At 42.7% G+C, this 22,460-nt stretch overlaps 4 protein-coding genes across 6 annotated transcripts; all 4 read left to right on the forward strand.

Annotated features, from left to right (window-relative positions):
• The first annotated feature begins 174 nt into the window (after positions 1-174).
• On the forward strand, positions 175-4,514 carry usp21 (ubiquitin specific peptidase 21). Its single transcript, XM_076096739.1, has 11 exons — positions 175-330; positions 741-797; positions 903-1,020; positions 1,102-1,216; positions 1,469-1,588; positions 1,683-1,747; positions 1,848-2,035; positions 2,835-2,913; positions 2,992-3,099; positions 3,401-3,515; positions 3,665-4,514. The coding sequence occupies exons 1-11, from the start codon at positions 175-177 to the stop codon at positions 3,756-3,758; spliced, it is 1,215 nt and encodes a 404-aa protein (XP_075952854.1). The 3' UTR covers positions 3,759-4,514.
• Positions 4,515-4,694: 180 nt separating this feature from the next.
• LOC142955284 (rho-related GTP-binding protein RhoA-C-like) lies at positions 4,695-7,762 on the forward strand. The gene is made up of 5 exons (XM_076096750.1): positions 4,695-4,745; positions 5,315-5,470; positions 5,591-5,711; positions 5,811-5,941; positions 6,080-7,762. Exons 2-5 carry the CDS (start codon positions 5,315-5,317, stop codon positions 6,251-6,253), a joined length of 582 nt encoding a protein of 193 aa, XP_075952865.1. The 5' UTR covers positions 4,695-4,745; the 3' UTR covers positions 6,254-7,762.
• A 1,498-nt stretch (positions 7,763-9,260) lies between these two features.
• rbm10 (RNA binding motif protein 10) lies at positions 9,261-18,599 on the forward strand. Of its 2 annotated transcripts, none has more exons than XM_076096759.1 (23): positions 9,261-9,400; positions 10,081-10,161; positions 10,243-10,771; positions 10,855-11,007; positions 11,111-11,180; positions 12,607-12,680; positions 13,595-13,681; positions 13,799-13,859; positions 13,968-14,126; positions 14,499-14,659; positions 14,804-14,901; positions 15,070-15,157; positions 15,284-15,467; positions 15,564-15,643; positions 15,722-15,803; positions 15,929-16,020; positions 16,143-16,334; positions 16,552-16,746; positions 16,948-17,004; positions 17,089-17,283; positions 17,484-17,531; positions 17,639-17,694; positions 17,941-18,599. In XM_076096759.1, the coding sequence occupies exons 2-23, from the start codon at positions 10,145-10,147 to the stop codon at positions 18,029-18,031; spliced, it is 2,769 nt and encodes a 922-aa protein (XP_075952874.1). In that variant the 5' UTR covers positions 9,261-9,400; positions 10,081-10,144; the 3' UTR covers positions 18,032-18,599. The 2 variants fall into 2 exon arrangements, with proteins under 2 accessions (XP_075952874.1, XP_075952882.1); XM_076096767.1 differs by having other exon boundaries at positions 17,110-17,283.
• A 153-nt stretch (positions 18,600-18,752) lies between these two features.
• On the forward strand, positions 18,753-21,959 carry lrrc23 (leucine rich repeat containing 23). Of its 2 annotated transcripts, XM_076096801.1 has the most exons (8): positions 18,753-19,291; positions 20,017-20,126; positions 20,232-20,352; positions 20,443-20,584; positions 20,903-21,033; positions 21,166-21,302; positions 21,408-21,612; positions 21,707-21,959. In XM_076096801.1, the coding sequence occupies exons 1-8, from the start codon at positions 19,205-19,207 to the stop codon at positions 21,734-21,736; spliced, it is 963 nt and encodes a 320-aa protein (XP_075952916.1). In that variant the 5' UTR covers positions 18,753-19,204; the 3' UTR covers positions 21,737-21,959. The 2 variants fall into 2 exon arrangements, with proteins under 2 accessions (XP_075952916.1, XP_075952909.1); XM_076096794.1 differs by having other exon boundaries at positions 21,408-21,959.
• The last annotated feature ends 501 nt before the right edge of the window (positions 21,960-22,460 follow it).

Here is a 22,460-nt window from a genome sequence, read left to right on the forward strand (position 1 = left end):
TCTTTCTCTCTTGTGAACTACCATCTCGTTTGTGCATGTGCAAAAAGCAGAGGTGGTGCAACCTTCACCTCCCAGTTTGAGGTGCAAACTGCCTGGCTTTCATTTCTTCGGGAAGCCCTTCTAACTGTCCCAGTGTAAGTGGAAGACACTGCTGAGGTGAACCAGTAATATAGGATGCCAGGAGCCAGTGGCGTCAACGTTGAGGGCTCTTGTGATGCCCTCTGTCGGACCCTGGTCTCCCAGAACGGCCTCCAGAGAGAGACGGCCGACATCTCCCAGTCTGTTCTCTACACCTCACTGATGGGCTTGCTTCTGGTCGCCGACAACGAGGTGTGCAAAACGTGTATAATCCTTCAATTTATGGTCAAACCTCAGTCTGGTGGTCTGAAAAGTTTGTTCTTGACGTGGAATTTATGGGACACATATGAGACGAACCTAAACACAGACCGAGAGATTGTGTAAAGTAATTGAGTACACACCAGCACACACGTGTTTAAGCACCTGTCAGCACTCCTTGGTCTCTAATAGGATGAATGCTTCAGGCTGACCTCCTTTTAGCCCTCTCTTGTTATGCGAAGGGGATAAGAAGGCTAAATCTATTCTCCCAATGCTGTACACGCAGGTAGACAGTAACATGCCGTACAGACTTTGCCAGGGGTCAAATTTTAGGTCACAAAAAGGCTGTATTGTTGCAGATGTAATTTGGGTCAATAGCTTCATGAGTTGTCTTTATTTTCCAGAAAGAGCATCTCTCCATAGGAAGTGGAAGGGTTGGCCTGAGAAACATAGGAAACACAGTAAGTGTTAAGTGATGTGCTTTAAACAAAGTCCTAATGAATACCAGAATGCATTTTTATTTCATAAACATGCACACTTTCTCCTTTACTTTGTCTCCAAAATAGTGTTTCCTGAACGCAGTAGTCCAATGTTTGTCTCACACACGTAGCCTACGGGACTACAGCCTCCTCATGTCCTACAGGGATGAGAAGTTCTCCAAAGAGGAGGCTAAGCTCATGGAAGGTATGTTCCTCTCTCCTGCTGTTCCCTCCGCCTCCTATTGTGTTTTCATCTTTCTCATTGCTCCCGGTCTCCCTGTGCCAGCTTTCTCTCAGGTGCTGTCAGGCCTTTGGGATGTAAATGACGGGGACACAGTTGTCAACCCACGACAGTTTTACAGTATGTTTAAAGAAGCGGTGCCTTACTTCAGTGGATACAGGTGAGAATATAGATGGTGTTTCTCTTTCATTCAAGGTTAACTGCATCTTTCCATGAGTCTTGAATGCAGTGCAATATAATATCCACTTCTGTATCAGCACAACTGTTTCAAGGACAAGAGAGGAACTGTAACTGCTTCAATCCATTTCCTACCTTGCCACGAGTATAGATTGGTTTTGAAGTTGAGACTCTTATAGAAATAGCTGCCTGTAACAGTGACGCAGAGATGTCTTTGTCTCTGTGTTTAACCCAGTCAACAGGATGCGCAGGAGTTCCTCAGGTTCTTATTGGACAAGCTGCACACAGAAATCAACCGCAGACCCTATGTTCGACGAACAGGGAAGGAGCCTGAACAGAAATTTGCCCGATTTAGGTGTGTTTTTATGTGGAAAAGATTCTGTGCTTGAAACGTTCATGTCCTACATGTGACCACATCTCTCTTTACCTCGTCTCTTGTCCTTCCTTAGGATTTCGGAGGAGGCAGCCGCCATGTGGAAGAAGCACATGGAGAGAGATGACAGCAGAATAGTCGGTGAGAAGAGCAGTCCAGTCGCGGGTGATCCATCAGACTCATCTGCATTATAAATCCAATGAAGGCAACCCACTGATAATTCCTTCCACCATTCTCACAGACCTGTTCTCAGGCCAGCTGAGGAGCTCGCTGCATTGCTCAGTGTGCTCCCACTACTCCAACACGTTCGACGTGTTCTGTGATCTGTCGCTGCCCATCCCCAAGAGGGGCTCTGCTGGGGGGGTCACGCTGAGGGAGTGCCTGGACCTCTTCTCTCAGGAGGAGAAGCTGGACAAGGACAACTCACCAGTAAGTTAACACAGAGTGTGCAACACCAATGGATTACAACACATCAACCACGTGTCTCTAAATTTGGGGTAAAATGTCAATGACGCAGACACTATAAACTAGGAATGGTTTAGTCCAAAAACTGTTACCTATGCACAATTTAAACATGGTGAGAAAGAACTACAGCAATAGAGCATCAGTAAATATGTGCAAAGGGAGTAAGGAAGCCAAAGAGCTTATACAGTGTCGATACAAAACAAGTAATCAACAATGAAATATAATTATAAATATCAGACAATGCAAGACGAAGCAAATGAAAACCACAGGAGACGTCAATTGACTCTTGTAGACATGTATTGAAGTAAATGTTTTCGTATTGCATTTCAAACTGTTGCAGGGAGAGGGACATCCATATTTTATGATATATTGATATTGAGAAGTACAACAGTAAGGTAAATAAATCCTGGCAGGATGTGAATGAAATTATACATAAACACGTGTACAAGTATTGACGTTATCAATTGATCCTACAAATAATTTGCTAAACAAATTGATTACCATTCTTAAATACGTCATCTGAATTTAAATGGTTGGGAAGTAGGATGAGTAAGTAGCACATCAAACAATATTACAATAGTTAATATATGGATCAATAAAGCTGTAACACAAAGTCAATTAACAAGGGTGGCGGATAACACTTTCCTCAATGTTCCAGCCTTTTTCATGAATTGCTTTGTGCTGGCAAGTTACCTACAACAGACCATGTGTATTTGCAAATGTTTTGAAAATGTACATGTGTGCGTTTGTTTCTGTGTTTAAGATGTGCGAGAGGTGTAACAGGCATACAGAGTGCACCAAGCGGCTTTCCATCCAGAGGTTTCCCCAGGTTATTGTGATCCGTATCCTTAACAACTAAGAATATTAACCTAAGAGTAGCTTTTGTGGAGGAAGTTATGATGCTTAACAGTCTTGTTCAGATCTGAACCGCTTTACGACGTCACGGTGGTCTATCAGTAAAAGCACAGTGTACGTGTCCTTCCCACTCACTGACCTGGACCTTGGACGCTACGGGCCCGTCGACTGTGGTAAAGAAAACAATTCACCATTCATGCACTATCTCCTTTTACTTGCTCGAGTCGACCCTTGTGGGTTGTTGAATAATCAACCAATTAAAATACAATATAAAGGAAAAGCTGTGGCATATAACAGCTCATCCACAGCTCATGTGCTACACTTTAGTTTGATATATTCTTGTAATTTTTTAAATGTGAAGACGATTTCTTACAACTGATTATTCCATGAGTTGTATAAGTAAATAAAACTGATACAACATAAGTCATGAAGAATGGAACAAGTAAGTCATTATATCTATGTATGTCCCCACAGGCCCAGTTCTGTATGATTTATGTGCAATTTGTAACCACGCTGGGACGGTGAACATGGGCCACTACACAGCCTGCTGTTCAGATGAAAATGGTTGGTGCTTCTACAATGACTCGAGGTGAGGCTCGGACCTGCACCCAAATCATTGTGTTTTAATCAGCAACGCCCTGCAAACTGCTTCTTACAAAGCCCACTGCGTCTGTATTGAGACACATGTACAAACCTCAAGCTGTTTCTCATTATTACTCTCCATCTACCCAACTACAGTGTGACTCCAGTCTCGGAGAACCAGCTTCAGACCAATCAAGCATATGTGCTGTTCTACCAGCGCAGCAACAGCACCACCACAGTCAGGAAATAGACCGGAGACTGGCTGAGTCGAGCAGCCAATCGGAGCATCTTTACCTCCAGTGTCCATAGAAACAAATAGAAGCAGCAGTGCTTTAACTCTTGCAGCTATGAACAGCTCAATCTCAGTGAGCATGCCTTTAAATAAACTCTAAAGAGGAGGAGAGCGAAGCCATGCTCACTTTAACGGGGGCTTGAAGAGGCAATCTTCCCTCCTGAATCATGGAGATGCTTTTGAAGAGTCTCAGTGAGAGAGCTGAGACAGCTCAGACAGACTGCAGTGCAGCCTTAAAAGTCTCTGTGCCATACTTCTCAGGCAGGAGTGAGCGGTGTACTTGCACATGATGCTGAGCTCTTTATGTAAGATGATTGTGATTCATGCTTGCAATGCAACATAAACCCAAATATACAAAGATAAATGGGTGGAAAAGAAATTAGGCAACATATGATGACTCAATTGTGACATAGGATATCACTTTAAGCTCCAGTTTTGTGAAATGTACAGTACTTCAACTCAATGTGTAAACATCTGTAGCCAATACTATGTGCTGTCATTTTATGTTAATCTCCCTCCACATGGAGTTAGCCATGAAACATGAAAACGTTAAAATGGGCTATATTTTCCCTCTACCTGAATTATAATTCCTATGTATGTATAAATGTATGTTTTTTTTTTACATTTGTGTCCACGACTTGCATTGAAAGTAGCCTATTGCATTATTATTTGAAACCTTGAATAAAAGACCAATCAAAAAGTCTGATGATTAGACTTAAACTTTTCATGTAGTTGATATTATTATTTTACTGTTTTTGATACATCACTCGTGTTGACATTTATTAAATAATACAATTGTAAACTATCATATTTTATTTAGATTTGTAATTGATTGCCGCAGCCGATTGACGAAAGACGTAGTCGCGCACATGCGTACTAGAAGTAGTGGGCGGAGTTTTCCAGTCGGTCAGGAAGAGGAGAAAGGCGGACACAGAACATCAAGCGGTAATCTTACTCAGCAATAGCCTTTAAACTTTATGCCGATTCTCGTTCCAGTCACAGAAGTACCACAGCAGCGCGATGAGTGCTGCAGTTGTAATTTCAGACAGAATACATTGAATGACAGCGTTACAAACCACGGGAAACACCGTTAGCTTTCTTGCTAGCTTAATGTTAGCTGGTTTGACAGGCCCGGTCTAACGTTACACTGCACAGCCTTTCAGCAGGAGCGGGGGGGGGGGGGGGGACACAGCACGGAAATGTTCTCTGTTTACACCCTCTACCTCCGGGGAAGCCATCCTGTTTGCCAGCAGGATGTTTTTAATAAATCTTTAAGATCTTGCGTTTCTAACATTGTATAAGCTGTTAACTAACTTCTAACAATATGTGCTAACCAGGGGGAACTGTTGAGAAAAGCTTTGTAATCACACCGTGGAGTTTAAAAGTCTGATTCATCCCGTTACTTACGTGAATTGCTAATGATGTGTGGGTGTGAGACTAGTGGAGAGCAACTTAAGAGACTTGCGAGAACCTTGTGTATTAGTTCATCCTTTGCATTGGACTCTTTTCCACAGATGGCTGCTATCAGGAAGAAGTTGGTGATCGTTGGGGATGGTGCGTGTGGGAAGACCTGTCTGCTCATCGTCTTCAGTAAGGACCAGTTCCCAGAGGTCTACGTCCCCACGGTGTTTGAGAACTATGTGGCAGACATCGAGGTGGATGGGAAACAGGTGAGACATGTTAAGTAGCTACAAACTAGGCTCTGTGGAGCGCAACGGTTACCTTAAATGCTTGATTAGCCCTCTTTTCATATCCATTATTCATGCATGTATCTCTCTCTCTTTTCTCAGGTAGAGCTTGCACTTTGGGATACAGCAGGTCAGGAAGACTACGACAGACTGAGGCCTCTCTCCTACCCCGACACTGATGTTATCCTCATGTGCTTCTCTGTAGACAGCCCTGACAGTTTAGGTATTGTCTTAGCAACAGTCACACCACTATGTATCAAACACCTTGTGATTGTGATACATGTTTTCTAATTACTGCATTCTTTCCCTCTACTCGCTGTAGAGAATATTCCAGAAAAGTGGACCCCCGAAGTGAAACACTTCTGTCCAAATGTTCCCATTATCCTGGTGGGCAATAAAAAGGATCTGCGCAATGATGAGCACACCAGACGAGAGCTTGCCAAAATGAAACAGGTCAGTTTTTTTTTTTTTTTGTTTCAAAATATGCTGGATCGTGCATCTTGTCGTTCTTTATTTGAACAAGGACAAAGCACGATAGTATAATGGTGTAAAAGTGAAAATGTAAACCTTCTCTCTGACGTCTGTCTCCAGGAGCCGGTTAAATACGAAGACGGCAAAGAGATGGCGAACCGCATCAGTGCCTACGGCTACCAGGAGTGTTCTGCCAAATCCAAAGATGGTGTGAGGGAAGTCTTTGAGATGGCAACTAGGGCAGCACTGCAGGCCAAGAAACGTGGCAAGAAGTCCACCTGCCTTCTGTTATAGGCTCTGGGAGAAAAGGGAGCTGCCTTCAAGCACAGATAGAAAGGGCAGCTTCCAATGAGATTTGACAGGGAGAAAATTGGGGGAGGGGCCAAAAAAAACAACGTTTCGCTGATGCTCAATTTCTTATCAACCATTTATCCTCAACAAATTAAAAAGCAGGTCTTAAATTATTTGATAGGCTCCTACACCTTGGTCCTCGATCTATGTATTGGATTATGTGCCATTTTGCTCTCTCCTATCAAAAACTTTCAGATCTAAAAGCAGGGGGGGTGATTTGAAGTTGAGTAGATGTAAACAGGGTTGAAATGTGCCATGATGGGAATGAAGAGAGAAAGGGTCCTTACCGGGCCAAAGACGATGGGGACATGAGACAGACAGAAAAAAAGACATGAATATAGAATTGGTTTAAATTGAAGACCATGTCGAAGTGGGTTTTACACAGTTAGCCTACATGTAGTGCCTTGAGAGCAGCGGTCAAGAAGAGTATGTTGTGGGTTAGGGATTCATAACTAAGATAGGGTATTCTTTTGTCATTTGTAGTGTCCACACATCACACTTGTGAATGCTTTCCCCCTGTCATTGGCTTTGCTCCTTCAGGCCCATATTCTGACTCAGGCGCTATGCAGGGGTATGCTTAAACTAGATTGTATGAGATACTTTCCCATACTGAAATACTTACCTATACTTTAGAGAGAGAGTGAGTGTGTGTGCGTGTGTGCAACTGTATGGTGGTTTGCTTTCGCCAGTGCAGGTCTGCATGCGGTGAATGTGTGTATATTTTGTGTGGGTGTGTATTAACATACGTGTCTATGTACTGTATGCATGGAAAGGTCTTCTGCGTTACTGACCTAACCCCCTTGTTTCCATGCCAAAGTTACCCCTGATGGCCACATTTTACGGCTCAGACGGGTAATGGAATTAATAGCGACTCGGAGTGACATAGAAACTTTCACTTTACTGGAAAGCATTGTATGATATCTAGAGGCACAATCAGGTTAAACATATGAGTTTTTAGGACCTTTTTTGTGTGTACCAGAGATTCATTTGATTGTGTTAATCAGTGGGTCAAATCATGAGTGGTGTAGTTGACTAGTTGAATATTCTTTCAGATAGATCGGCTTATCTTATTACTATAATGTCTGCCATGTACTGTATGTCTTACACGGCTTTGTAAGGACATGTTAATGTGTATTTCAAATTTGCCTTTTACTCTACTTTTACCATCATTCTTTAATGATATTGTCATTATTGTACTATAACTTTTTATCGTTGATGTCTCTAATTTTCTTACTATATTTTAATCAGTTTACTTAATCCTGCTGTTATGATCAGCTTATGTCAGTTAAATGATAAATTGTAACCGTTGTTTAGTTAATTGAAGTTAAAGCTTGGGGTGCAAGGCTGAAATGGTTTGGAGATGGGCCTTTTTTCCTTCTTTTTTTGTATTGTGACATATTAAGGTTTTTGTTTATGGATTTTCTTCTCCCAAATAAAGCTGATATTAGGGTTTTCTGTTGTAATGTATTTGAGTTCTTTCTATTTCTTTATATACGTATAACAATTACAATAATCTCTTATATTTCTGGCATTAAATTACTTTTTTCCCAAATTGCAAAACAACTCATAACCCCTCGAAATATCTGATTATATGACTTTATATCGGTTACGAAGATATCTACACACACGCATCAGTTACTGCCATGCAGTACATCAGTCGTGGGGGGGGCACTGGTTTAAGGTTGGCTCAGCCGTTTAATGAGTCACGTGTAATGAAAGTCACGTTCACTGCAATGGACCAATTATTTTTTATTTTTTATAGCAATGGAGGCTCATTGCTTTTGAAAGGTAAAAGAGATTGTATATTATCAACACAACTGATTGAAATGAACATGTGCATTTAAGTGTGTTAGTTGATTTTTCACCACCAAATTAGTAAATTAAAATGGCCCTATTATGCTTTATCCCCTTCTGTAACGTAGTGAGTCACAATGTAATACATTTGCATAATACCTCCTACCTGCTACTTTGGTACGACCTCAAAGAAAGCTGGAGAGACGGGAGCTGGAGCTTGGTCCCAAGAGTTTGGTTTGAGGCCGTCCTGCCGAGAAGACGCTGTGTTCTTTGTATGGACCACCAAAGGAAGATGACCTGAAGAACAAGTGGCTAAACTTCACTTTCAAAACTGGACACACTTCATGGCTGGATTTCCAACCTGTAAGTATGATTTATTATTTGTGGATGTGTAATGTTCAAAACAACCAAGGTAGCCAACGTTACTAGCCAGGTTCAAGTGCTCAGCTGTAGGCCTCGGCTAAGTTGGTAACTAACGTTATTGTGTTCGAATGGCTCTGCTACTCAGCTTTTGCCCCACTGTCTTCACGTTACACTTAATCGCAGGACCATTTGTGGTTATTCACTTCATTCAGCCAGGAGAATGAGTGGCTTATCTCCATGGAAGCCTTTATCAACTAAGCCATTTACTTCGTCGCTGCTCTAGAAACAATATTTAGTTATATCTCAATTATAAATAACTTCTGATTCTCTTCTGACTGTTACTATAATTCTATGTCTTTAAAAGCATTTATTTAGTCATGAAAAAAATAGTATTATAAGAGTAGCTAAAGATAAAATCCTAAAGATGCCTATCCCTACCAGAGGGCCACTGTGGTTCTACTAAAGTTTATGTACTAAAGTACTAAAATATGTACGTCAAGAAGGCAGGTAAAAGATTTAACTATCTAAACACGTATGTCGTTCTGTATGATTATTGTAAAATTATTCATTTATTAACTACTAATTAGCAATAATCGCAATCTACGGTTCAAAGTGTCCGCCAAATACTACCTGGAATTATATGAAGTATACGTGAATCACGTGACAATCAAGCATTTTCATCTTCCGTTGACGCGACTCACTCTTTCTACGGCTCTGGGCGGCCTGTCTGTTTTGTCCAATCACCGTCGACATTGATACTTTCGCTCTCCAACCACTAATCACATGCCAGAGTCAGGTATTTGTACCCTCCCTCTCCGAATTGTTGTCTTGCTGTGGCCATTTTACACGGGGTTCCGTGAAAAATACATCACCCGTCTCACCTGGGCTTCGACGTGACATTAGGAGAGCTATTGTTAGTTACATGTGGCACTGGTAAGGCTTCGTTCTATTACAAATACTGCTGTTGGTGAGTTTACAACGGGTGACAAACGGTTTTAGAGACAGCTTCTCTGCTTTGGACTAGCTAGCCAACCACAGGCTAAAATTGTTAGCTTGTCCGCTAACCGAGATGACCGCCACACGTCATTGTTGAATACTCTTTTTTTGAGTAGTTGGGTTGAGCATGTGCATTGCGCACGTATGTTCATTAGTGATGCAGGGTTATGCATTGACTCGTTTTATTTACGGGTTTTGGTGTGTAAAGCTTTCATATCAGTCAAAGTTGAAGAAGTCTGCAGTTTTTCACAGGTGCAGCTAACTTGGCCTCCTCCTAAATTAATGCCTCTTGACTCTATTGAACGCGCATCACTGCTGTGCACCCCAGGAGGCCTCTACTTTTGAGATTTTTCTTTAAAGCAGTTGCTTATAAGGGTTGACTCTGTTTCTAAAAGGCAGCAAAGTTTACTGCGATTCTCGTGAATATTGCTTGTCGTTCTAAAGAGTACATTGCTGATGTCATGTTACTTCCATCATATATCCATGCTGTAATCAAATAGAAAATAGGACAGAGACCAGGAGCAGAGTTGGTGGATCAGTCAACCAGCAAAGCTCCCCCATGATTATCCAGATTATTTCATCATAAATCATTTCATACATTGCTGATGTACTTCTAGGGTATCCAATGCTGTAACCAAATAGAAGAAGGGCAGACCAGGAGAGACGAGTCAGGGAATCAGCATGGACTATGAGCGGAGGTGAGCTAAACCTTCTTGTAGTGCCTTTCCATCTTAAGATGTGTCTGACTAGTCCCTCACATTGTCTCTCGTGGTCAGCAGGGGTGGGCGAGGTGACCGCACAGGTCGATACGGCAACACCCACAACGATCATAACTTTCGTGACATGGACTACCGAGGCTACGGCCAGGAGGATGAGGACGCGGGAGCAGGATATGATGTCAGAGCAGAGGAGGACCGACTATACGGCCACGAAGAGCAATCCCTGGGCGTCCGTGACTTCTCGCCAGGTCGTCTACAGGACCGTCCGGGGTTTCACCAGAGAGGAGATGGGCGTGGGGGGAAAGGGCTCCTGTGGCCCCCGTGCTCTCAGTCACAGCCTGATTTAGCCCCTCCGTTGCTTCAGAGAGAGGAGGAGGGATCCAGGCGGGAATTTGAGCAGTTATTGACTGGTCGGCAGGAAAGAGGTCGGGGGAAAGGTGGAAGAGGCTTTCCCGAGAACAGTACCCCTCATTCTGGGGGTAGGGATGGCAACTGGGGTCGTGGTGGTGCTCATTCAGAACAGATGGAATACAACGCTGCACGACAGAGAGAGGAGGACAGGTTCTCCCGTGCGGCGGTGAAGAGGAGGGTAAGCCATGACAAGTCCGTCCTCTTTAAAGAAAACTGCTACAATTTTATTCAGTTGTTCAAATTTGTGACTGCTCTATCCAGGCCTTTCCAGTGGGGGCAGAGGAAAGAAGTGACGCTCCAGACCTGTCCCTTGAGGAGTTGGACCAGGACTACCGTGCAGATCTAGACCATAACCAAAGGCCAAGCAACATCATAATGCTTCGCATGCTGCCACCCAATGTCACCACCAATGAGGTAAGCGTATATGTCTCCTGCTCATGTTTGTGAGTAGTCTGATGGTTCATGGGTCTTTTATAGTCGGTTGGCCTAGAATGTAATAATGCCTCTATGTTCATAGATCCGAGCACAACTTCAGGAGCAGGGGATCCAGCCAAGAGAGGTTCGCCTCATGAGAAACAAATCCTCAGGTAAAAACTTGTTCATTGCCTCGAATCGTTTTTTATTTCTGTTTTCATTCTCCCTTTGTGTTGCACTCATTACCAGCTTTTTCCACCCCACTGCTCTGTCAGGTGACTTTCCCGTATCTGCTCAGTCTTCTCTCTGCTATTAATAAGCGCTCTTCCTTTTCCTTCTCTCATACTATCACTGTCTTCCTCTGGATAGATAGCTGATGCAAAGAATGCCTTTTTATATTTTTATACTCTTACAGGCTTTTTGCTGCGATTCCTGCTTTGATTTTTTTTGATCTGTGCTCACAGGGCAACAAAACATCCATGCACGCTTCAAAGGATGAGCTCTATGCATATTTGCCTTTAGGACCAGAATGCATGCGTACAGTGATAGGTTTTTAGATCTTCACTCCATGACATTCATTTTCTTATCGTCTTTACCCTTTTCATGATTCTGCCTCATCCATCTCAAAGTGACGTAGTAGTTAAACAATGCTCACAAACTAACACTGTCAACTGAGAAATGAGCAGCGGAAAGCAGAATGCATTTTGATGGTGTTTGTCATTGTAGCTATTTTTGAGTGCAAGTGTGGAGGATATGAATGTTGCAGCTACCTCTAAGCTATGTGAGCGTCATCCATACCACTCAGAAAACGGCTCTTCTTTTGCCAAAGGTTTTCCATTACGGTCATCGTCTCACTGGCCTCCCTTCTTTGCTACCGCACTGGTTGTCTGTAAGGTGTGCCTATTTAACTCGGGCACACTTACAGTCCTCTGCACTGCTCTTGTCTTTCTCACCCCCCCCCCCCCTCCCGCATCACTGTTTAGAATAAGTCCCTCTAAGTTTTACATGTTTTAAATGATGATCTGATACCATGTACAGTGTTGTTAAACATGATATAAATCTAAGTATGTTGCATAATGTGTTCTCAGTCCGTTATAGTAATGCATGGACAGAATATGGAGCATTCCACCTTTTGAAATAGGTGCTGCATAGTTCAGACTGCACTCTGACTCTCAAAATCGCAGAGATTTGTGTGTGTGTGTGTGTGTGCGTGTGTCTGTTATGTTGGTGCCTGGGTGCTTCATCATTCAAAGCCAAAAAGCTCAAACTGATGAGTGGATAGGATTCTCCCTCTCTCCCCCTCTTTCCTTGACCCTGTTGAGATGCTTGACATTGCGTCCTCCCACCCTTGCGGAGATTTCGACAGTGGCTTTCCAACTGGCTGTCAGGTGTGTTTGTTATTTCCAAGGGAGAGAGGAAGCAATGCTTTTACTTTATTAGTGCTGACACAGGGTCTCTCTCTCTCTCTCTCTCTCTCTCTCTCTCTCTCTCTCTCTCTCTCTCTCTCTCTCTCCTCTGGACATGAAGCACTAACCCCTCACTGCGTTGTTATGTTGTTGTTGTTGTTGTTCGGTTACCATGGCGCTGGGCGGTGTCCAGGTCAGAGCCGAGGATTCGCCTTCGTCGAGTTTAATGTCATACAGGAGGCCACCCGCTGGATGGAGACCAACCAGGTCACTCTCCCTTACACAGACACACATACACATATATATATATATATATATACATGCACACAATGGGACATGTAGGTTAACATCAGGACACATGTACAGTCACATCATACCCTGTCATGTGCACGCGATGCATTCCAGTATGGTATAGACACAGAGTGGAAACATGATTTTGTCCCTGAGGTAGGTAGGTCTTTGTACTTATACAAAATTCCACAAACAGGCAAATGCGTGTTACATCATGCTGACGTTTGTTTGTCTGGGGCCTAACTGCATAGTTTTCATAACTGAACTCTCCCAGTCACATTTGCTCATCATTGCCCAATTCAAGCTCCTCTATTATAGGGGTCTCCTCTTTCTTCAGTGACATGTTATCACTCGCTCTCTCCAAAGTCTTCAGTGTCTGATATAGCGTGACATTGTGAATATATCTTCTCACATGGTCTATTGTATGTCGAATCAGAACCAATACAGTACTTCATTTTTCTTGTTTTTGAATCTTCCATATCTGGGTCATCCACCATTATTACATCTTTAGGATGGATCTATTGTCTATTTGGGGGATGAAGGTGGTGACAGTGGGATGGGATGTGTGGAAAAGGTTTCCCCTTAAGGGGGGAGGGATGACACGATAGAATAAAACACATTGTGTCCTTTTTAAAAATGGACACCCACACACACTACACATACACCATCTCAGTCCGTCCCAATTTTCTAAAGCTGAAGGTTGCATTTCTCTGGTGTCCTCTTTCTTTCAGCCTCAGTTCTACTCTCTTTTTCTCTGTCCCCCCTCTCCCTCTCGTCCCTCTCATTCTCTCTCATCTCTTGTGAGATGAGGCCTTTCTCTGGCATGTGTGGCCTAATTATCTCTGATAATCATTCTTTGTTCCCCCTCCCTCTCTTTCTTTTTCTTTCAGGCAGTACTGTTGATTCTGGGACAAAGAGTGTCTATGCACTACAGTGACCCAAAACCCCGTGCCAATGAGGACTGGCTCTGCAACAAGGTTGTGTGTGTTGGCAATGTGTGTCATGCATATATAGAAGTCTAAATTCTATTTGTGAATTGTATGCATGTGTAGCAATCAATGGAGTTGCTCATTCTTTCAAAAACATTTCAACAGTGCGGTGTGCAAAACTTTAAAAGGAGGGAGAAGTGCTTCAAATGCAGTGTGCCTAAATCAGGTAAAAAAATGAACACAGCTGCTGTGAATATCTCAACTATTCTCCTCTTAAAAGAACACAAGCTCTCCTACATATAATAATACATAAATGGCATGTGTCTTTCCCCAGAGGCTGAGCTCAAGTTGCCCCAGTTGCAGAGGGATTTGCCCGTTGGTCTTCAGAAGGAGGGAGCCCAGGGCTTGTTGCCATTGCCAGCACCCTACCACCCCTCTGGTCCATCTGTCAGTCCAGGACAGTCTACGCAGCAGGCAGATGTTGCCAATGACAGTAAGTCTATCTGTTGACCTTTTCCCACCATGTTAATCTCTTCTTCTATTTAGAAAGACCTGCTTTTGTTCAATGAAGACTATAACGAGACACTACAGACGTCATTAAACACAAACTGTGACTATGTCAACATTTTTAAAAAAAGAATACACTATAATGTAGTTTAAAAAATAAACCTTTTTTCTGTTGTACGGTTTTCTTTGACTAAGATAAGACTAAAATGCATTGACTTTTAATAATTTAAACAAATTTAACTCATTAACATTTATTTTTTATTTTTTAATAATTAAGTATATTTTATTAATGGATTAACCCAAACTATTAAATAATGTGTCAAAGAATGTAACATTCTCTCATCCTCTCCTGCACCAGCTCTTATACTAAGAAACCTCGGCCCTCATACCGCAGTGGAAACCATCTTGTCTGCTTTGGCTCCATTCGCCACTCTCGCCCCCTCCAATGTTCGCCTAATCAAGGACAAGCACACGCATCTCAACAGGGGCTTCGCCTTTCTACAGCTCTCTACCATCGTGGTGCGAAACATAACGAGGCAGAAGCACGCACGCATAAGTGCTAGACGGATTCATTTTTTAATAATTGTTGTAATGTGTTCTGATGATTTTGAAATAAGCTTCATCCTCAACACTAACTCACAGGTCTGTTTGTTTGGTCAACAGGAAGCTTCTCAGCTGCTCCAGATCTTGCAGGCTCTCCATCCATCTCTCTCTATTGATGGGAAAGCAATTGTGGTGGAGTTTGCCAAAGGCTCCAAACGGTAAACACTTGCACACCCAAACTCTGCTTTAAAGAAACCACAAGACGATTACACATTGCTGCTATTGTGCAAACAATAATATACTGCCAAATGTGTAACTGACAAGCTTTTAAATGTTGGTCACTAGAAACCCACTGAAACCCTCTTTGTGCCTCTTTTCTATGCCAGTGATGTGTTCTTGACGGATGGCAGCAGAGTGAGTGCTGCTACGGTGGCCAGCACAGCAATAGCTGCTGCACAGTGGGCGGTCACGCAGGTAACTTAAATGACTTGTCATTACAGCAAAGAAAACACGAGTGCGTAACATCTCTTTAATTAAATGTTGTATATTTATGATTGTGTGTTTTTCCTTTTATTTAAAAATATTCTTTTTCACACTCAGACCGCTCAGAATGGATCCGGTGTAAGCCAGAGTATCGATACATCCGTGTATCAGCAGGGGGCAGCAGTAACATACAGCCAGGAAGGCAACGAATACTCTGGGCTAGATGGCACAACTTATAAGGCCCAGGTAGATGGTGCAGGAGCAGCCCAGATGGGGGCATACACAGGAGGAGCAGCCCAAGGTAAATGTATAGAGCATATTACCCATATGATCTCTACAGCTGTTTACATTTGAATTGAGCTTGAGTCAACTTAAGCCACCTGTTTGTGTGTTGCAGCTGAGAGAGCGACGTCTGGATCAGCAGTCGTGCAGCAGCCTCGTACTCGTACGAGTCTCATCGGCACAGCCGTTACACAGGTACAATATTAGTTTTTGTGTTCTCGCATTATTTGATGCCATTACACGAGCTGAGCACTGAGCGCTGTCTCTTCACAGGTTGAGATTGTGGGAAAACCACAACCAGCTGCTGCCAGCCAACCTGCGACCCCAGGCACTGAACACGAGCTCCAGCAATACCGTAAGGCTCTGTGTTCCCATTGTGTTTGTCTGAATGTATGTGAACTACAATGCTGTCAAGCTCACCTTTTTATGATCAATTAAAGGTTTTTAAATTTGTGACTGTTCTGTGTCTCTTTACTGTAGCTGTGCCAGATGTGTCCACATACCAGTATGACGAAAGCTCTGGCTACTATTACGAGCCTCTCACAGGCCTCTACTATGACCCTAACTCCCAGGTAAAGAGTGGCGAATGCACAGCAGTCAAAATGTCAAGCCAGCACTCTTTGAAATATCTTTCTGTACGTGTCCGCTTCCTCAGCGTTTTAAGTCTGGTTTTGTGTGCCCTTCCTCTTTGCAGTACTACTTCAACCCTCACACGCAGCAGTACATGTACTGGGATGGAGAGAAGCACACCTACATTCCTGCTGCTGCTGCTGGCCAGTCTAACTCTGAAGGTGCTCCCACAGGCGCAGCCCCTTCAGACTCCCCGTTCGCTAACCTCAGCTGCAAGGAGAAGAAAGACAAACCCAAGAATAAAACTGCTCAACAGGTATTCTACAGGCTGAATACACGCTCATGTACTGACAGATGTGCTTTTTTGTTCTTTGTTCATTTTCTGGAAATGTTAGACTTCACCAAGGTGGTATTTGTTGAAGGACTACTGAGTTGGATTGCATTTTGTTTCCGGTGACCTTTCAATTGTAATTTTTCCTCTGTTTGGTCCATATAAATGGCTGACTTGCATTTCTTGGGTTTTATACTAATAGATTGCAAAAGATATGGAGCGCTGGGCTAAGAGTCTCAACAGACACAAGGAGAACATGCGTTCTGTCTCCTCCTCCCCGGCCGTCGGCTCCACGGCGCTTCCACATGGTTACACTCGGGCGCCTGGCCACAGTCGCCTAGATGACCGCCGAGAATCTGCCAGTGCTGACGCAGGCTATGCTGTTCTGGAGAAAAAGGTGCATGACCCTTACACACAGACGTATGCTTAGCTGTAAACACAGGTGTATCTTCGGGGGCAGCAGGGAATCATAGTGAAGGAGGACTCTGGCTTAGGCTCCTATGACCTCTCACCCCGCTTTAGTGATGAGATAATGTCTGAGTAAGATAAGGCCTTAGTGGCTTGGTAATCCCTCTGATTTGGCTTTTCTGTCATGCAGGGTGCACTGTCTGAACGTCCTCAGATATTCCTGGACCAGATCCGACAAAGTGCAGAGGTAAGGACATGGTCAAAGTGATTACCTACTATCAAAATTCCTCTACTGTTCCTCAGTCTTTGATCTTGCATCCTCTTTCTGTAGCGTTCCCCTCCTCCTCCGCAGGGTCTGGTCCCAGCCTACAGTGGAGAAACTGACAGCGAAGAAGAAGGAGGCGACAAAGAAGAGAAGGAAGGAAGGATGACAGACTGGGTTAAACTGGCCTGTCTGCTGTGTAGGAGGCAGTTCCCCAGCAAGGAGGCCCTCATCAGGCACCAGCAGCTCTCTGAGCTACATAAGGTGGTTACAAAGACAGCTTGAATCTAACTTCACACCGTTGCAAATACAGCATAAATTAGAAGTGTCTGTTCACTCCTGGCAGGAAAGCCAACTTGTTTCCAGTGTATTTTGTTAAATTGTTGTCTTTACTATCTGTTAAGTGTAGCCTAAAGACGTTCCTCTGGGTACATATGTCTAAACTTGTAACTGTCTGTCCTCAGCAAAACTTGGAGCAGAGAAGAGTACAGCAGGAATCTTCAGGGAAAGAGGTTAGTCCAGCCTCAGGATCTGACTGTGCATAGACTGATTCTGTGTGTAGTATTCATTTCATTGTCCTTTTTAATTTTTTTTAAATTATTATTTTTTTTGCTTGCAGAAACTTCCGGATGGACCTGAGCCTCCTGATCCTAAGAGGAGGAAGTTTAACCCCATGTAAGCAGCATTGATGGGGAAAAAACAGACTCCTGTTTATGTCTTATAGTTTGAGGTTAGGTGTGCAGAAGTGGTCATTTACAAAATACTATTACCATGCCTTGTTCCTCTTGTACTGTTTAGACATTTCTTTATGGTGATAGTCCTGTTTTATAATTGTAAGACCTGTTGCTTCCTCCATACAGTGTGTGCTTACTTAGATTTGTGTGTGTAATCCACGTTATTTTATTTTATTTCTCTCTCCAGTGACGGGATCACAGGCAGTAGTCTTGGTGCCAGGATGCTGCAGGGAGGAGTGAAGAAAGGGCTTCTGTTGCGCAATATGCAAGTGGAATGAGCCCTCCCCCTGAAATCTCAACTTCCTGACCCGGGACAATGACAAAGCTTAGCACGCAACACTTCACCATTAACGTCGTATAGATAAACCTCTTAATTTTGGTTTGTAATTACAATTACCTCAACAGTGGTAATACACTCATGAACTGGTCCTGTAGCAGTGGATGGCGGGATATTGCACAGAATGCACTTTTTTTGCTTTCTTCCTGAATGATGCAGTTTTGTGTTCTCACGTGCTTCAGAGCTTGTGTGTGATAAACGAGCTTAATGTGGTTGGGGAAACATTTGGGATTTTCTAATATTACTGTCTATGCACCATCGATTTTTTTTTTTTTTTTTTTTTTTTTAATTTAATGCTATAATGCCTTGTCATTCAGTGAATGACTGATCTGAGCATGGACTGTATACATTTTAGAAGAGGTCTCATGAACTGGACAGCCTCACACTAAAACTAGTGTGTACATGAAGTTTGTCATGTTGCAGATACGAATTCACAATGTAATACATCGTTATCTCTGGAGAAAGTAATTTTTTATTTCTGTATTTTGTTTAAATGTGACTGCGTTTCATCAAGCTCCTGTTAATTATTCAGAGTAACATTTTCATGATTATCTATGATGAATATCTTTTATGGGCGAGCCAGTGAAACAGTTGCTAATATTTCGACATTTTAAATTTCTAAAGCCGTGTTTTTACAAATCGGCGGTTAAAGAAAGAGGAATATAGTGCAACATCTTGACCTGCATACATCTTGTACAGTTGTTGCACAGCACGTTGGTCGACTCCTGAATGCGTTTTCACATCAAATGCGTTTATAACACCTGTGCTCCTGTTGCGGCTGTTAAGTTTCCCTGGAAACGACAAACAAAGCGATTCGTTGTCAGACATGAACTACATTTTGTTTTAGCGTTTACTGGTCCTTCTCCAGGTCACTTTCAGTAAACATTGGTTGTTATATTTCGGTATCTTCATGATGGTAAAGTTACAAAGAAGAACGCAACAGTCGCATAAAGTAGACTAGTTTACCAGACGTTAACTAGACGTTAGCGACAGTAAACTTGGTGCAGTTCGACTTACGTTAGTTAACAGCTTGTCAATTAACAGCAGGTCTGCTGCTCTGCACCCGCTACTTTTTATTTTTTATTTTTTATGAAAACAAACTAAATTGAGCAGGATGTCTGAGGTGGATGAGGATGCAGTCTTGTCGGATGTAGAGGGAGAGGAAGAAGCGCACCAACAAGGAGCCGAAGAGGACGAGAAGGTACAACTAGTTAACCCGAGAGATCACTTGTAACGTAGACAACGAGTTAGCATTAACGCTTTATGATAAGGGTACAAATCATATAATCTACTGATGCTTAGCTTTGGCCATTACACCACGATTAAAGTGATCAAGTCACTATGACTAGGCAATTATTCACACTTCATCAATTAAGTATTTCAAAGTTGCACAATAATTGACAAAAACATTGAAAAAAAATAACTCATGCTCCACCCTCTCCAGGTTATAAAAGAAACCCATTTTGCCCCCTGAGCAAATGCATGAGTCTGAACTTTTGTGTCTGGAATCCAGCTAATTTTGTAGCATATCTAGTAATTAGCATCCCTTAATTGGTGATCTAAGTGTGAACAAATCATATAAAGTCATAGTGACGTAATCATATGTCGATGAGAGCAACAGGAATTTATTATACAGCCTGCATTAAATCATCATTGGTCATTTATTAGTTAAGCATTGCTGAAGTATATTATTTGTACCTCTAATACAAAAGTGTTACTGCAGTATTTGTAAGTATACTTCACAGAAACTTCTACAAGGGAGACCCAATTAATGGCTAAAGCGTTACATAGGTGGTTTTGAAGCTCCATCGTGTAGAGGGGCTTGTGTCTGAGCTGATGGGGTCCTGTTGTACATCTACTCCTCTGTGAATTAGCACCACCACCAATTTTGACGGCATAATCCTGTGACGTCTTCCCTTCTAATAGGTACAGGTTTGCCATTTGACCCAAGAAACCATAGTTCGGGGGCTCTCGTTGCTGTGCCGAACAGGAAATGGACTTGGACATGCATTTGTCAAAGTGGACCTAAAAGACAAGTAAGATGGCAAAAATACATTCAAAGCCAAAGTGGCTGCCATCGGCCATTAATTGTAACAATCTCTTTGTACCGACTTTCCCTTCGACATCATTGTACCACTCAGCGGACTGAATGACATTGCTGCAATCAGCAGTTACACTCACCTACGTTTTGTGGACGTATCCAACAACCACCTTCTTGATCTTTCTCCCCTGGCATCGCTCACCCAGCTGCTCTGGCTGAAGGCAAGGACCTCTCTTCTTTCTTTATTTAGAAAAAAGGACGTCTCTGGGGCTGTGTATCAGACACTCCAATCTTGATTTCTTCCTCTGTAGGTTGACAATAATGCAGTGGAGTGCTTCGAAGGGCAACCTTTCGCTCAGTTGACCTACTTGCAATGGCTGAGTATTGCAAGGAACCGGCTAGCAGACCTGGACGGCCTGGTCGGGCCTGCCTTGGAGAGCCTCAATCTTACAGGTTGAGCTGTTGGTTTTATGTCAGGATAAGTGGTGTTCGAGTTCACTACGTGAATGACTGATGATGCATTAAGCTAATTCTGAATTTCCTAAAGTGAAGTCTGTCAAATGAAGAGTTAACTATCACTATGAATTGAAATTAGAGAAATGATAACATCACAGGAGTTATCTATTTGATCAGATTTGATATAATGCCATGTGTTGTCATTCAGTCTATATATAGGATATAACAAATTCTTATCAGCAATTAATCACATATGTTGTGCCTAACATATGTTTGGAAAGCCCTTGACATGACATTTAGCAACGTCTCTGGCAGGTAACGGTATTCAGAGAGTGAATGGTCTTCAGAGTGGCTGTTTTGCCAACCTGGTAACTCTGGAGCTGAGGGGAAACCAATTGGATACCACTGATGGCATCAACCTTCCCAACCTGCGGGAATTATATCTGGTAATAAAAGCACTATTATTTGATTAATAGCACTAGCACACGGGATGAGGTTGATCACTGACCACCAGCCTTAATACCCATGTAATGACCCAGGGAACAGATTGCCTGTAAGTGTCCTTGCTCTTCGTTCAGGCCCAAAATGTTATCCAGCATTTGGAGGGTTTAGAGAAGTTAGAGCGCCTCACCACCCTTCACCTTCGAGACAACAAGCTAGATACTCTGGACGGCCTCAGCCCCAACATGAAGTGTCTCCAATACCTCAATGTCAGGTACACAGTTGACCGATCAGAGCCTTTCATCAATTCAGTAACACCCCAAATAAAATGATATATCCCAGATTATATATCCCACTTGCTTCTGTCTCTGTCTTTTAGAGGCAATGCAATCTTAGATGAGAACGCTGTGCAAGGCCTTGCGCTTGTGTCAAAAACTCTGCGAGCTTTGGTCCTTTCTGAAAATCCTCTGGTGGAAATGACAGACTACAGGCTGAGTCTACTGATTCTCCTGCCACAGCTGGAGCGACTTGACAAAGATCTTGTCGACCCCGAGGAGAGGACTGAGGCCCGGGTTAAAAGCATGGTAAAGCTGATAAACATCTTATTTCTCTTTATGGCATGCTCGGACATAAACTGCTCTTTTGCTGGTTGTTTTAATGGCATGCATGTCCTTTCAGGTACTTAACGAAGAGGAATTTGAGCAATAAGATGTGCAATGATGGCCAAACTGAGGAAGTGTTTGACTTCCTTGAAAACACAGGCTTGGTGTGGTGACTGATTGTGAAAAGTAGATTAGGCTACATCTTGATAGGGCATCTGTCTGATGCACTTTGTATCTATAGAATGTGTATATACACGGTTTGATTGTGTCATGTTCTTACACTACTACAGCCTATCTATTTTTCGAACAATAAAAAAAATTAAATAATATTTTTTTCTGTCGCCTCCATTGACGTCTACAAATGCAGATAATGTGTCAGTAACCAAGGAATAAGAAATGAGGGAGTATTTGATCTTGAGTTGCTGTCCTGTGTTTCCCTGAGTAAGGATGAGAGGGCAAAATCCACCATTTCCGTGTTGGGCAGCCGGCCAGCTTTAGCTTTAAAGGAACAGCGACATGCATGTATTTGAAAAATCCCCATATGTATTCTGAACTATACTGATCTCCAAGCACATGCACACTGTCTCAAATAAAACAATTATTTCTGATGATTAGTTTTATTCTTAAGTTATCATTTATATTTCCATTTCTCACATCATACAAACGACCAGGAAGCCATCTCAATACAAATATTGCCCCCTTTTTTAAGTCTTCAAAGCAGTGGCTGCAAATTAAATGATACAAACGAAGTCACCACAGATCTATATCGTTAACGTGTGGAAATGATTTGTGAAAGTTGCACAGGGAACAAGGTCCTGCGCAACTGGTAC

The sequence above is a fragment of the Anarhichas minor genome, unplaced genomic scaffold (genome assembly GCF_050575085.1).
Source record: "Anarhichas minor isolate MPS153535 unplaced genomic scaffold, ASM5057508v1 ptg000003l, whole genome shotgun sequence".
NCBI lineage: Eukaryota > Metazoa > Chordata > Actinopteri > Perciformes > Anarhichadidae > Anarhichas > Anarhichas minor.

What these genes read in the sequence shown, in the direction of transcription:
- usp21 (XM_076096739.1), top strand. Translation starts at nt 175, where the DNA reads ATGCCAGGAGCCAGTGGCGTCAACGTTGAGGGCTCTTGTGATGCCCTC. An exon ending in CTACGGGCCCGTCGACTGTG is followed by an intron (nt 3,100 to 3,400) that starts GTAAAGAAAACA and finishes ATGTCCCCACAG; the next exon opens with GCCCAGTTCTGTATGATTTA. An exon ending in TGCTTCTACAATGACTCGAG is followed by an intron (nt 3,516 to 3,664) that starts GTGAGGCTCGGA and finishes ACCCAACTACAG; the next exon opens with TGTGACTCCAGTCTCGGAGA.
- LOC142955284 (XM_076096750.1), top strand. Translation starts at nt 5,315, where the DNA reads ATGGCTGCTATCAGGAAGAAGTTGGTGATCGTTGGGGATGGTGCGTGT. An exon ending in TCGAGGTGGATGGGAAACAG is followed by an intron (nt 5,471 to 5,590) that starts GTGAGACATGTT and finishes CTCTTTTCTCAG; the next exon opens with GTAGAGCTTGCACTTTGGGA. An exon ending in AGACAGCCCTGACAGTTTAG is followed by an intron (nt 5,712 to 5,810) that starts GTATTGTCTTAG and finishes TACTCGCTGTAG; the next exon opens with AGAATATTCCAGAAAAGTGG.
- rbm10 (XM_076096759.1), top strand. An exon ending in ATGCAGTGTGCCTAAATCAG is followed by an intron (nt 13,860 to 13,967) that starts GTAAAAAAATGA and finishes GTCTTTCCCCAG; the next exon opens with AGGCTGAGCTCAAGTTGCCC. An exon ending in ATGCTGTTCTGGAGAAAAAG is followed by an intron (nt 16,747 to 16,947) that starts GTGCATGACCCT and finishes TCTGTCATGCAG; the next exon opens with GGTGCACTGTCTGAACGTCC.
- lrrc23 (XM_076096794.1), top strand. Translation starts at nt 19,205, where the DNA reads ATGTCTGAGGTGGATGAGGATGCAGTCTTGTCGGATGTAGAGGGAGAG. An exon ending in CCCAGCTGCTCTGGCTGAAG is followed by an intron (nt 20,353 to 20,442) that starts GCAAGGACCTCT and finishes CTTCCTCTGTAG; the next exon opens with GTTGACAATAATGCAGTGGA. An exon ending in GGAGAGCCTCAATCTTACAG is followed by an intron (nt 20,585 to 20,902) that starts GTTGAGCTGTTG and finishes CGTCTCTGGCAG; the next exon opens with GTAACGGTATTCAGAGAGTG.